The 14,674-nt window shown below is 39.8% G+C and overlaps 1 protein-coding gene across 4 annotated transcripts in view; it reads right to left on the bottom strand.

Moving 5' to 3' along the window:
* The window catches only part of CCDC68 (coiled-coil domain containing 68), a 50,805-nt gene that overhangs the window by 17,844 nt on the left and 18,287 nt on the right, over positions 1–14,674 (bottom strand). For 3 of the 4 annotated variants that reach the window (XM_008261335.5, XM_008261334.5, XM_017344193.4), the window contains 2 exons: positions 13,317–13,445; positions 8,771–8,853 (listed from right to left, as the gene is read on the bottom strand). In XM_008261335.5, coding sequence (XP_008259557.4) covers positions 8,771–8,853; positions 13,317–13,445 — 212 coding nt within the window. The remainder of the gene's footprint in view (positions 1–8,770; positions 8,854–13,316; positions 13,446–14,674) is intronic. The other variant, XR_016213984.1, reaches the window with a different exon arrangement.

Below are 14,674 nucleotides of genomic sequence, written 5' to 3'. Positions count from 1 at the left end.
AGAAGAAGGCTGATGGGCCCAGCCATCCTAGGAACCACAGAGTGGTGAAGTCCTTGGGTTTTCTTTTTGCCCAGACTTGGAGCTGGAAAACCTGACAGCCTAGAATGCTAGTAGGAACAGACCAACCAGCAATGAGAAAATTCAAAAAAGGGAGAACAAAGAGAAGCCCCAACAGAAAGAGAAGAGAGTATGTGTTCTCCCCCTTTGAGGGTAGGAACTGAGGATTCCTTCTGAACTCATCACTGAGGGAGGAAGAGATTACCATGTATGGCTCTTTCCCTATTACATTCCTTAGCTTTCAAGAAAGGAAGGCAATCCTATCATCAGCTTTCAGATATATGGAATAAATGGCTTTGCCTTTAACTAGCAGCACAGGAAGAAGCCAGGGTAAGTTCTTGACAATAAGTACTAACTCCTTCTCACTGCTGTCCAATTTCAGCCAAAATCCTGCTATAAGGAAACCAAGATGAGGGGGATTGTGCCTTCATTCATTCTTTGGGACACTCTAGGAGCTGTCTTTGGAGTAACTTACACAGAAGTACTTGCTACATTTCCCTCTGTCCCTTACTATCACAATGGCTCTGATTAAACTGTTTTTTGGCACCATGCTATCATTTTGTAGATGTGCTGAGGCAAAGATCTTCTATTTAATTATAAGGATGCAGTTCAAAATATTATTCAGGATTACCTTTGGACACACAGCCTGGAAATTTTTCTTCCTAGCCTTGTAGGTATATTAGAAACAACTGGACACCTCCCAAAGAACTCTTTGGTTGAAGACATGTGGTATTGTGAAATACAAAACTAGTCATAATTGAAGTACATATTTTATAGACCAACCGCATTATATGTCTGTTCTTGAATCTCCTTGGCCTCATAACCTAGTTCATTTCTAACTGAAGTGATCATGTTGTATCTTATACTGTTTTAATATATAACTTTAAATATCCATAGAACCCAGGATTCATAAATAAATAATTATGAAGGGCATGAACAGCATGAGCATGTCATATTTACATAATTCCACACTGTAAATTTTCTGGTTCATTAGTAAGGATATTTATTACCATAGATTCATGCAGTATGATGTTTATGGACGTGAAATTTCCAGAAGAAACTAAAAGAACTAGATACTGAGATAAACAAAGAGGTAAAAGAAGTAACTGGAAACTGTATCACATACCCAAAGATCTACTTATGGCAAACTATCCATTTTCCAGACTCTGGAAATATGAAAAATCCAACATAGAAGTCCCATAGAGAGGAGACAGTAAGATTAGAGGAACCTTAGAACATATTTTAAGCTACAAAAAAATCCAACTCCAGTCTATAGGGATACAGATTGCATACACTATGTCAGATATCATATTTCACTAGACCTCCATGACTGTACACAACACTGACTATTGGTACCCAGTGGAAAAGAGGTCACAAGAGTCACACAGTGAAATGAACACTATGAGAAACGGTGACTTGATCAGCCCTCACCCTGACTGTTGATGAGCAACTTAATATGTTATCCCTCTTAGTATTATTTTGTTTGTTCTACTTAATACTTTTGGTTGAATACTGTAATCAATACACAATTCTTCTTAAGTGCTGAAACTTAACTGAAAAGTGATCGCTGTTAAATATAAGAGTGGGAATAAGTGAGGGAAGAGATGTGCAATTCGGGACATGCTCAAGCTGACTTACCTCAGACGGTAGAGTTAGAAACATACCAGGGGATTCCAATTCAATCCCATCAAGGTGGCATGTATCAATGCCATCTCACTAGTCCCAGTGATCAATTTCTGTTCACAATTGATCATAATGATAGGACTAAGAACCAAAGGGATCACATAAACAAGACTAGTGTCTGCAAATACTAGCTGATAGAATAAAAAAGGGAGAGAACGATCCAACATGGGAAGTGAGATACACAGCAGACCCATAGAATGGCAGATGTCCTAAACCTCAGAATCAGCCCTTAAGGCATGTGGATCCGGGTGAAAAGCCCATGAGAGTATTTCAGGCATGGAAAGCCAAGACACTCTGGGAAAAAAAAAAAAAAACGAAATGAAAGATCTCCGCGAGTGAGATCCCAGTGGAAAGAACGGGTCATCAAAGAAGGAGGTACCTTTCTCTGAAGGGAGGAGAGAACTTCCACTTTGACCATGGCCTTGTCTAAATATGATCAGAGTCAGTGAACTCAGGGGGCTTCCATAGCCTTGGCAGCTCATGACAAGAGCCTAGGGTGATTACTGAGGCCATAAACAAGAGTGTCAATTTGTTAAGTCAACAACAGGAGTCACTGTGCACTTACTCCTCATGTAGGATCTCTGTCCTTAGTGTGCTGTACATTGAGATTTAATGCTATAACTAGTACTCAAACAGTATTTTTCACTTTATGTTTCTGTGTGGGAGCAAACTGTTGAAATCTTTACTTAATGTATGCTAAACTGATCTTCTGAATATAAAGAGAATCGAAATTGAATCTTGATGTGAATGGAAGGGGAGAGGGAGTGGGAAAGGGGAGGGTTGCGGGTTGGAGGGACATTATGGGGGGAAGCCATTGTAATCTATAAGCTGTACTTTGAAAATTTATATTCATTAAATAAAAGTTAAAAAAAAAAGGAAAAAAAAAGAGTCACACATTTGGCAGGCATTAGGCACTGCATTTAAACTGCCACTTGGGGTGCTAGCATCCCATATCAGAGTGCCTCATTCAAGTCCTGGGTACTCCTCTTCTGATTCAGCTTTCTGCTAATGTGCTCTCTGGGAGGCAGCAGATGATGGCACAAGTTCTTGGGTCCCTGCCACCCTCGTGAGAGACCCAGACTAATTTCCAGGCACCTGACTCTGACCTGGCCCAGCATCAGCTGTTACGGGCGTTTGAAGAGTGAACCAACAGATGGAAGATATCTCATCATCTGTCCTCTGTCTGCCTTTCAAATTCAATGAAAAAAAATAAATAAAAAAGAATTACAGGCATGAGAATGGAATAAGTCAGGTTCTAGCCATCTCCAGACTAGATCAAGGGAAAAAATCAGCTTCAATGTAGCTGCAGCTCAGGGAACTGTACAGTGAAATTCATGAATATATCTTCTCCTCTTTTGTTTTTTTTTTTTTTCAATTGTGGCACCAAGAGGTTGCTTGAGAGAACTCCCAAACTGCCATAGATTAATGTGAAATTTAAATTACAACAGCATGGTTTGCTCTGCGACCTCAGCTTCAAGACAACCATCTTTCTTGCTCTTAGAAATTTGCCATCCTGATGCTTATAAATGGAGGAACCAACACAACACTGTTGATTTTTACAAACTCCAGTTGGGTTTCCCCCAGAAGATGACTCTAAATGGGCCTGTGTGGTTTTGGTATAGAGGGACAAGCTAGGAAATGGCTCTGTTCATTGCTATGTGCAGGAAGAAGAAAACCAGGGCAAGGGCAAGTCTCCAGAAAGGACAGCAAAAAAGCCAAATTGCTCTGCTGCAGCAGAAGCACAGACGTGGCTATCGCTCGGGACACTGCAGCCAAAACTCCCAGTCATCTTTACAAGTTACTTAATCATTTAGAATCCCAGTCCTTCCTGGAAGGTGGACAGTGGGTGGAGGGATTCAATCAAGCAAGGCAGCTGGAGTTACTGTCAACCACTAAGCAGTACACATGTGTCCCAGAGGTGGCAATCAACATAGGGAGTCAACCTTATTTTTTTAAAGATTTTATTTTATTTATTTGTTTACTTACTTATTTACTTATTTGAGTGGTAGAGGTAGAGTTACAGACAGAGAAAGGGAAAAACAGAGAGAGAGGTCTTCCATCCACTGGTTCACTCCCTCAATGGCTGCAACAGCCAGAGCTGGGCCAAACCAAAACCAAGAGCCAGGAGCTTCCTCCGGGTTCCTCACACAGGTGCAGGGGCCCAAGCACTTGGGCCAACCTCCACTGTTTTCCCAGGCCATAGAAGGGAGCTGCATTGGAAGTGGAGCAGCTGGGACATGAACACTCAGTGCCCATATGGAATGCCAGCGCTACAGACAGAGGCTTAACCTACAGTGCCACAGCACATTATTTTTAAGAAAACAAACCCTGGGGCCAGCGCTGTGGCATTGTGGGTAAGGAATCTGATTCATACTGATTTCATTTTCCTGACACTTAGCAAAGTGAATGAATGGCTCTACACACAGCTCAGAAAAGGTAATAAGTGAGATAAGTATTTGTGATGCTGACAATCCATGAAAACTGCATGAGCTTGGATGTTCCAATAACTTTCTGGAAACATAAAATAACCATTTCCCTGAAGAAGTCTCTAAAACTTCCTGAAGAGCTTTTTGAGAATTCCTATGACAATTGCTCACCTATAATAAAACTGAAATTATAGATCAGTTTGGATTTTAAACTGTTTATACTGTTGGTTCAAAGATGAACAAAAACCCTATTGTCAATAAAAAAGAAATCAGTTTTTAAACAAAAAAAAATCAAATTCAAAGTCAGGTTGCCTGAACTCTTAAGGAAGGCATCTTATACAAGCCAGTATTTCTACGACATGGAAAAAAGAAACTGTTCTATTTAAGAAACAAAAAATAAGCCAAAGATTTACAAAGATTTAAGTTACAAGTATTTGTGATTCCAAAATGGAAGAATGATTTCTGCAGCTCTTCTTTCAATCTCTATAATATGCACGATGCTACAAAACTATCCTAGAAGTCTGGGACTATTCACAGTTCATAGGGAAGAAGATTTTAAAAGTTAATAATTACTGTTATTTCAGTGGGTTTCAAATATGTGTATATAACTACCATGGTCAGCTCATTTCTGGGCTATGTCATATGTGGGCCAAAATGCATGAATATGAACCAGACAGAAGGCCCAATATATGAGGCGAGATGTGAACAAGAAATAACAAGGAAAGAAAATGTTTGGAAGAGATCAATAAACTGAGAAAGAGAAACATTGGACCATATAATATGGAGGAAACGACTAAGAATTTAGCCATTCTGAGGCTCATAATAGTGTCTGATATCTTAGTGAACAACGGTTCTACACAGACAAGTTAAAATCTTGAAACAGATTTGACTTTGAACTTTATATATTTAATCATAACATACCATGACTATGGTGAACTTAGAATTCAAAAAGACAACAAAAATCTCAGAAAATGTGATGTGAGTTATTACATAACTGTCTAGAGAATTTGAGTCGTAGAGCAGTTGTGATATCCATAAATCTACTTCCACCTCCAGCACACCAAGGACTGAGACTGCTTATAAATTATGAGTATTGGCAGGTAAGTCAAAAGAGCTAAGAATGTTTTCTGTAGTTCTTCCTCCCATCTCTACAGAACTGAGGCACACCCAGGTAGCCGCTGCTGCAGGTCTTGTGTGTGCTGCACCTAGCAACTGGTGGGGACAGTCGCCATCTTGTCAGCAAAGGCAAATGCAGCAGCTCAAGTGCAACTAGTGGGGAGAGTCACCATCTTGTCAGCAGAAGCAAACACGGCAGCTCCGGTGCATAAAAGCAGCAACAGGCAGGGAGAAGGGACCGTTCCAACATTAGTACTGTCTGCAGAGACTCCTGTACGTGCACAGTACAACTGCGAAATGAGTAGGGCTGCAGCCAGCAGGCATTGCACACACATGTGATCCAGGGATTTTACTAGAGGGAGAAATCCGTGCTCCCCACTGACTTTGAGTCTGGCTGGGAGGATTGCCAGGGGGCTGGGCACCTACATATGACTGTAAGGTGGCCCCCAACTCTCAACATATCACAGGCTCCAGGGCTCCAGGGCTGAAACTACCTGGGTGGAGCACACATAGTCAGCTGGCTCTAGGAATGTCTCAGCCTCCCTGTGGCAAAGATGGGCTAGAGACGGAGAGTGCATCCTCTGTACCCTGTGACTGTGGGAGCCCTGAGTGCTGAGACTGTCAGAATTCTGTGACTGCAAGATGTAGCTAGGTCTCTGGGCAATCACTGTTGCTGCTCCACACTCTTAGAGCTCCCTGATTGCCTGGGGTGGGTCACTGCAGCGGGATGTGTGCTCACACAGAGGACTGAACAGATCCTTTGTGCAGTTCATATGGAGGCATAGATGAGTGTTGCACCCACTGAGGGCTAACACATAGGCACTGAAGAGAGGACATGAAGGTGCAACTATACCAACAGAGGGCTAACACATAGGCATTGAAGAGAGGACATGAGGGTAAAATTACACCAACAGAGGTGACCATAGCCCCCTTCTGTTAACAAGAGGAAGTCTACCACACCCTACTTGGGTGTCACCCTAGATACTTGCCCCACCCTGGAGCACTAATCAGAGCTCTCTGACCACACCCAGCACACACCTCTGGGTATTCACTGAAAGAGCAGACATTTCACTAAGCTGCAGAGGCATAGCCCAAAAGCCATCAGAGAAAAAACCAACAAGTATCTCCACAAGTGCCTAAAAATAAACAAAGAAATTCAATATTAAGGAATACGACATGGCCCTCCCCACACTCCAGAAGGAACACAAAAGCACTTCAGTATTAGAATGTGAAGATGCCAAGATTGATGAAATGCCTGAAACAAAATTCAAAAGATTAATCATAAGATTACTCAGAAGCAATGAGAAGGAAATCCACAAATTAAAGAAATCCATACATGACATGAATGAAAAATTTTCCCATGAAATTGGGATTTTAAAGAGAAATTAAAAGGAAATATTAAAAATGAAGAACTCAATAGGGCAAATAAACAATGTGATGGAAAGCATTAACAGCTTTGGTGAGACAGGAAAAGAATATCTGAACTAGAAGACAAATCTGTGGAAATGTTTCAGGTAAAATAATAAGAAATTAGAAAACTTAAAATAGTGTTGGGGATCTATGTGATACTATCAAACAACCCAACATAAGGGTCTTAGGACTTCCTGAAGGTGTAGAAAAAGAGAATGGATAGATATGAAGGCCTATTTAGTGAAATAATTACAGAAAACTTCCCCAATTTAGAGAAAGAAAGGGATATCCAAGTACAGGAAGCACATAAGAAGTCCTAATAGACATGACCAGAAAAGATCTTCACCATGACAATTTGTAGTCAAACTTTCCACAGTAAAACAGTTTCTAAAACATGCACAAGAGATAAGCCAGATTACTTTCAGAGGATCTCCAATTAGACTAACATCACAATTAGACTTCTCATCAGAAACTACAGGATAGGAGAGAATAGAGACATAGTCCAAGTCTAAAAAGAAGAAAAACTGTCAACCCAGAATACTATACCCTGCAAAGCTTCCATTTATGAATGAAGGTGAAATAAAGACCATCCATTACAAACAGAAATTGAAAGAATTTGTCACCACTCACTCACCCAGCTTTACAAAAGATGCTTAAGGATACGCAACACACAGAAATACAGAAAGATAGCTATCATTATGAAAAAACATGAAGGTAGAAAATCTCCCAGTAAAAGTACAAAGGAAATCCATAGTAAACAATAGGAATATTTGTGGGAAAATGGCAGGGCCGATTTGTTACCTATCAAGAGTAACATTGAATGTCAACGGTTGCAACTCTCTAGTTAAAAGATACAGACTGGCTCAATAGATTAAAAAACAAGGCCCATCTATTTGATGCCTACAAGAAACACACCTCATTAACAGATACACACAGAGTGAAACTGAAAGGAGGGAACAAGATGTTTCCTGCTGTTGGAAAGCAAAAAAGAGCATGTGCACCCACCCTAATATCAGACAAAATAGACTAACATAAAAACTGTAAAAAGAGACAAAGAAGGGTGCTTGGAATAAATCAAGGATGTTAAAGATCTCTACAATGAAAGGTATAAAACATTAAAGAAAGAAATAGAAGACATTAAAATGGAAAAATCTTCCACATTCATAGACTGGGAGAATTCATATCATCAAACTGTCCATACTATCAAAAATGATTTACAGATTCTATGTAATCCCAATCAAAGTACCAAGGACATTCTTCTCATCTAGAAAAAAAATGCTAAAATTCATATGGAAACACAAGACTCCAAATAGCTATAACAATCTTATACAACAAAACAAAGCCAGAAGCATCACAATATCAGATTTCAAGACATACTACAGGGAGTAACAATCAAAACAGCCTGGTACTAGCAAAAATAATCAAAATCAATGGAACAGAATAGAAACTCTAGAAATCAATCCATGCATCTACAAGCTACTTGTCTTTGACAAAGGAGCTAAAATAAATCCCATGACAGTCTCTTCACCAAATGGTGCTGGGGAAACTGCATTTCCACATGCAGATGTTTGAAGCAAGACCTCTACCTTACACTTTACACAAAAATCCACTCAGTATGGATCAAAGTCCTAAGTCTATGACCCAATGTCATCAAATTACTAGGGAACACTGGGAACATTCTGTTAATGTGCTCTCTGGGAGGCAGCAGATTATGGCACAAGTACTTGGGTCCCTGCCACCTCATGAGAGGCTCAGACTAATTTCTAGGCACCTGGCTTTGACCTGGACCAACACCAGCTGTTGCAGGCATTTAGGGAGTGAACCAACAGATGTAAGATATCTCTTCATGTGTCTGTCTGCATTTCAAATTAAATGAAAATACAGGCAAATTCAATTAAAAAAAAAAAAGAATCACAAGCATGAGAATGGATTAAGTCAGGTTCTAGCCATCTCCAGACCAGAAATCGCAGTTGTCCTACTTTCTTGGGAGGCCAAAAGCTTCCTGTCCATTGGCCAGAATACCAATGAAGAAGAAAGAAACCAGGAACTGATTTTACTTAGGAAGTAGATATGCAAACCTTTTAGTGCATGCAGCACTGGATTTGAGTTGCAGTAGCTTGTTTTCCAAAGATAGTTTTCTTTCTAGTAGTGTTCTCTTTTCCTAGGAGAAAACAAGATACAGTTTTTGCTTATTTCTGAGTGTGTGTGTGTGTGTGTGTGTGTGTTTGGTAAGGCATTCTTGCAAACTGTTCAAAAAGAAATTTCTTGTAATTTGAGCAACAAAGCTTGAACCGAAAAGCAAATTTCATGTAAGCAGTTACAACCCACCCCTGAGGAGGTGCACTCAGGCATTTTCCTGTGTTCTTCACAAGCAGCTCAATGGTAGGTAAATGGTGGTTGTCCTCACTCCGTTGCCCACCTGAAAAGCTTTGGCTCCTCCTCAAGCCCACTGCTAAGAAGCCTGTGCTAAAAAAGAAATCTCTCGCATTTCGCTCTGTCCATTGCATCCCAAATAAACAGCTTGTCCAGCCCTGTCAAGAAGTGGGCTCCTCCACTATTGCACACGCTCTGCCCACATTAGGATATGTTGTCATTCTCCAAGTACACTATTGCATTTATCCTGACACCTCTGCCTGGCCACATGGCATCTGTCAGAGAGTGGTTAATTAGTAACTGCATTTCATATGTAGGAACAAAGCCACAAATGGTAAAAGTACTACCTAATTAGTATCCAGGAGGAACTATAGCAGTAAGAAACAATACCTGAAGAAAATGCCTTAGCTTAATTAGGAAACCACACTTTTTCCAATCAGAACAAAATAGATAAGTCTAAGAAAAATCAAGCTAGGATGACTGCATTCATTTTAGATTTAAGGGTAACATAACAAAATAGGGAATTTAGAACTTTGGTTGGCCGATACAAGTTGTCAAGTCAGAGCATTGAGGAAGAGACAGGAAAAACGAATGGGGATGGAACTGATCGGAGAAGAGGCTTTTAAACTATCTGAAATACTCACTGCTATATTTATATGGGTATTACACAGGCAGCACTATATACTTGAATCAGAATGTCTTTGAACATGGACTGATCTGCTCTTGAAATTTTTGCCAAAGTTTTAACCTCTCTGGGCCTAATCACATCTTTGACCATCTGACCTAAGAATGTTAACTCTTGCAGAGAATTTCCTTGGAACTGACTTGGTTATTTGACTAGGGCCCAGATTCTGTAATGTTGTATGTGATTTTGTGGGTTTTTATCATGTAGAAAAGATAGTCCCAAAAGTTATGATTTAATTGCCTTCAAAAATATTAACCAGTTTTTCATCTAACCTGGTAATTCTACTCTGTATTTTTTTTTTTTTTGGCCTAGAAGTAGCCAGTTTCTAAAACTATTTTATTGAATCCAGCCTTATCATTTTATTGTTTCCCCCCAAATTGATGTGTAAATAAAACATCTGGCATGTATTCATTCTATATTTGTATGAGTCACGTTTCTTTCTGAACATCCGCAATACAGGAATAGGAATTCACTTATATTGAAATTCTGTGATGAATAACATATCCTGGCTCATAGTTGGCCCTCAATATCTAATCCTTTGAAGGCACTGACTTTTATGCCTTCTGTTACCTTTTGAAATTTTACTTTCTCAAATGGCTTGTTTCATTCTTGCACAATAGAAATTGTCTTAGGTTAGTCCTCACTGTGTTCAAATTATTTCTGAAGTATCACAGGTACAGCTCATGAGCTTATGATGCTGTTTGGATGATCAAAGAAACACATCACAGATAATGTATTTCAGTACGTAGGATGGGGGGAAGTGGTGTTTAACGAACACATTCTCTAATGTAATTGTACTTGATTATTTTCATAACGAGGATTCAAGCCTACCAGGCATCTGGTTAAACGAATGGCTTGGACTCGTCATGTCTCCTCTTTCACAACACAGAAAATCATTATGCCAGCTCGTGCTTCTTGGGAGCATCTTCCAAAGAAGGAAGGGAGCTCACAGCACCACAGAGAGGACAGCCAACTGTGGCCAAGGTCACACCTCTAGGGAGCTCAAGGTTTCCTGTACCCTTTTACCCAGCCTCAGAGAAGTCAGGGGCCTGGTGAAAAGGGTTGTGAACTAGAAACGGGACGATGGCAGAATCGTGTCTTGTTCACTCTGTCCTCATTTATAAAATGAAAAGAAACCAAGTGGCCCTAAAAGTGCCTTTGAGCTCTAAAATTGTAACAATGATTCTGGAAACAAAAATGATGCAATGGAATTGCACTGCTAGCAAAAGGAACATATGCCAGATTAAAATGCTCTTACTGGGCATCTTTGCTGCTTTTGCACTGTGTGTGGAATTCATTCTCACTGCATTCCTGATTACACTGCGACAGATGGGGAAGGTTTTAAGTAATGTGTTCATTACCAGACCTCATACCACTAATGGCTCTTTATTGGAGCATAGCCTGACCCATGTGAGGAGCCAAGGAAGCCTTCTCCGGGGTCCCCACAGCCAGGGCCCTATTTACCAGCTTTCGTGCAGATGTGCTTTGCTCATTTCCACCTCCTTTTTGCAGTCATGTCTTTTTTCACATTTATACAAAGGTTCAGTGTCCTGGCCTTTGATACCCGACTCCCATCAAGAAAGCTTTCCTTAAAGTCTCTTCTCAGTATTTCCTTAAACCAAGAAGATGCTGCCATGCTTTGCCTCTTACGGTTTTATTCATGAATATCTGCTTATTTCTTTTATAAACATAAAATATCTTTCAAGAAAACATTTCACCCCAGATCTGGCATAACAATGAGGCTATGCATGGCCAGTGTTGTGGCACAGTGCTCAGGCCTTGCCTGTGACACCAGCATCACATTTGGGTGCCAGTTCCCTGGGAAAAAACAGAAGATGGCCCAAGTGTTTGAGCCCCTGCCACCCATGTGGAAGACCTGGATAAAGGTCCTGGCTTCAGCCTGGCCCAGCAATGGCGCTTGTGACCATCTGGGGAGTGAACCAGTGGATGGAAGATCTGTCTCTCCCTCTCTCTGTGTTACTCTGACTTTCAAAATAAATAAATCTTTTAAAAATGAATCAAAATAAAATAAGACTATGACTGCTTCAACTACAAATGCATATCCAGCTTCCATCCCTACTCTGCAGCACGTGGTAGATGCTCAGACACTCACTGAATAAACAATCGAGTCAACACACCCCAGAATTCTGAAATGAACCACGTAGGAGAGAACTCCTAGGAAGCTGGATATAGAAATTACCTTCCACGGTTCTTTTTGAGTTGTTGTTGCTGTTATTGTTTTGCTAATTTTCAAGCACTGAGAGGCAGCTAGTGTTACTGGATTTGACATAGGGTGATCATGAATCTAAGCTTAAATTTCAAGCTGGTTAATCATGTTGTTTGGTTAAACAACGCTGTTCCCTTTCCAAAATTGTCTTCCTTTCCTAAGTGCAGACACTCTTCCTGCTATCTTTGTTAAACTATGCATCGCAGGGGAAAGTATTCTGGTGCTACCAAGTATTCAATAAAATATTACAGTTTTTCCAAAACAGGATCACTATATATTGATATGCCTGGATAATTCAAGCGAGCAAGGACATCGTAGCTCGGTAATTCTACTTAAGTATAAGAAGCAGTGATCCGCTGCATAATACAGATGTACCTGTGTTCTTATCATAAGATTCAGTTAAGTTTGGACTTAAGTCTCAAGATTTCCCCAGAGGACCTCCATTATGATGACAAACTCAACCAAATTCACAGCATTAAAAAAATACCCCTGAAATGTGGTAATTTTGAAATGAAATTTCTAAAACGACATAAGCCATGCCGAATCATATAACAAATTAAGGCTGAGAATAGCAGAGGCAAATCAGGGAGTTAATACAATAAATACGAGAATAAAATGTAACAGGCAGTCTTTCCTATTTTCCAAAGCCTATATTCTTATCTACTCCCAATTCAGTTTCTCTTGTTTTGCTCTTAAAATATACTGGCTCTTTTTAAAATCCTAAACAACAAGGCTTGCAAAATTAGGCTTCTGTGTACTTCTCGTCTGTGTTTGGAATGCCAGCTTCTTAAAGGAACAGAGCATGAAAATTTTATAATTTTTCTTTTTTTGCTCTTCTGTAAATCTATCTTTTGAAAGTTTCAATATCTATAGAATGACTCTTATTTAATGGGAAAAGCCTCTCTTAGTGCAGCCATAGGTTTTCGCAAATCCAAAGTGAACCAGGGTAGCCAAAAATGGATACTGCACTAACTCGAAGACATCAACACGCAATGGCTACAGGCTCCTTGTATTTTTGCTCTTAGTCGGTGAACTTTGTGATCTTTTTCATTATTTCCATTTACAGCTACACAGTTCTTCTTTTGCAACAATCCATTTACTAGAAAAAGGAAGTGCAGTCTTGCAGAGCACTAAATCAATAGCCATAATACAACTCATTAAATGTTTAAGAGGAGAAACTGATATTACTGGGTACTTCCTAAAACCGCATCCTGCAAAGAATCCTTTCCCTGACTATGATCTTACTTCATTTAACGTCCTATTTATTTCAGTATTATGTTTTTTCATCCTCCACCTATCCCTGTTGGGGAGAAGTTCTTTTAAATCGCCAGGGGCTGACCTTTTCCATTCTCTGTACAAGGTTCTCCAGTTCTGTGATGTGACTCTGCTTTTCTTCAAGTTTTTCAGCAATTTGATTCAGATTTTCAACATGTTGTTTTAACTTCTGTTCTTTTTCAAGCTTGTTAACCTTTGGTCAGAAAAACAGTTGTCAGACTCTTGTTTTTATTAAACTTATACACAAATTATTTCCTTCTAGAATGTTCTAATTAGCCTCCAGAAATAAAACATTCACACTTGTTGAGAAATGCGCTCTTTTGGTTGTAGTTTCCTTCAAGCTAAACCTGCTATATGTACCACACCAACATTAAATCAATAGGGAATTAATAATAATGTAAATATTATTCCTAGAATGTTTACATTTGTTACCATAAAATATACTTCCTGAATTGGTATAAGGAAAAGTGAAGTTTTTCTCAATAAAAATTATCTAAAAAAAATTTTATATATTCACTAAAAGTGTTTTATTTTTAATCAGTGTCACAAAAGCAGAATAGTTGTCGCTATGAATCATGAGGTTACTTTATAACCTATAGCAGGAGTTGTGCTGAAAGACCATAGAAGTGAACTGTCCATCTGGCAGCCCATAAACCATGCTGGGCATGTTTCAACTGACTTTCAACTGACACACACACACACATATCTCCATGTACATTTAACAGAACTCAAGGTTTCACAAAAAAATTAAGATGTCTCACTTCCCTTGAAAATACCAGGTGGGCATTCCTGCCAGGCTACTCCAGGCTGAAGCTGAGCACCCCCCCCACACAGTAACAGGTGCATCCTGTCACCACTCACACTGCACCATGTACGGTGCACCTGCCGGTCACATCGCCCAGTCACTTCACTCACTTAGGATTCATCTGCACCTTGCATACAGGTGAGTTTGTGACCAGCACCACCAGAACTGAGAGCATGAGGGGCGTCAGCTTTAGGCAGTAGATTGCTCCCAGTGGTCCACCAGGGACCTTCCTAGGCACGAGCTGGCGGAGACCCAGGGGCCCCTCCCAGAATCGACTTCCCTGGCAGCTGTTTCAACACACACACACACACACACACACACACACCACCTTTTTTTCTCATCTGGTCCTACCATAGGAGGAGATTTCAAAAAGTTTGTACAGTAGGGTAACTACAGGCAATGTTAATATACTGTATATTTCTCTATAAAAAATAAAAACTAGAAGATACATTTTGGCTGTTTTCAATATGAAAAAAATGTCTAAAGAGATACATATATTCATCCAGAATGGACATTACACAATGCTTACACCTATCAAAATATTACATAGTACCCCATAAATATGTATGACTTTTATATATCATGGGAAATGTGTATTATGTGGAAAAAGTATGCAT

This window comes from Oryctolagus cuniculus, chromosome 10 (genome assembly GCF_051225735.1).
Source record: "Oryctolagus cuniculus isolate XC-2025 breed Fujian yellow rabbit chromosome 10, ASM5122573v1, whole genome shotgun sequence".
In the NCBI taxonomy this organism is placed as follows: Eukaryota; Metazoa; Chordata; class Mammalia; order Lagomorpha; family Leporidae; genus Oryctolagus; species Oryctolagus cuniculus.
This window is presented reverse-complemented; position numbering and strand designations above follow the sequence as displayed.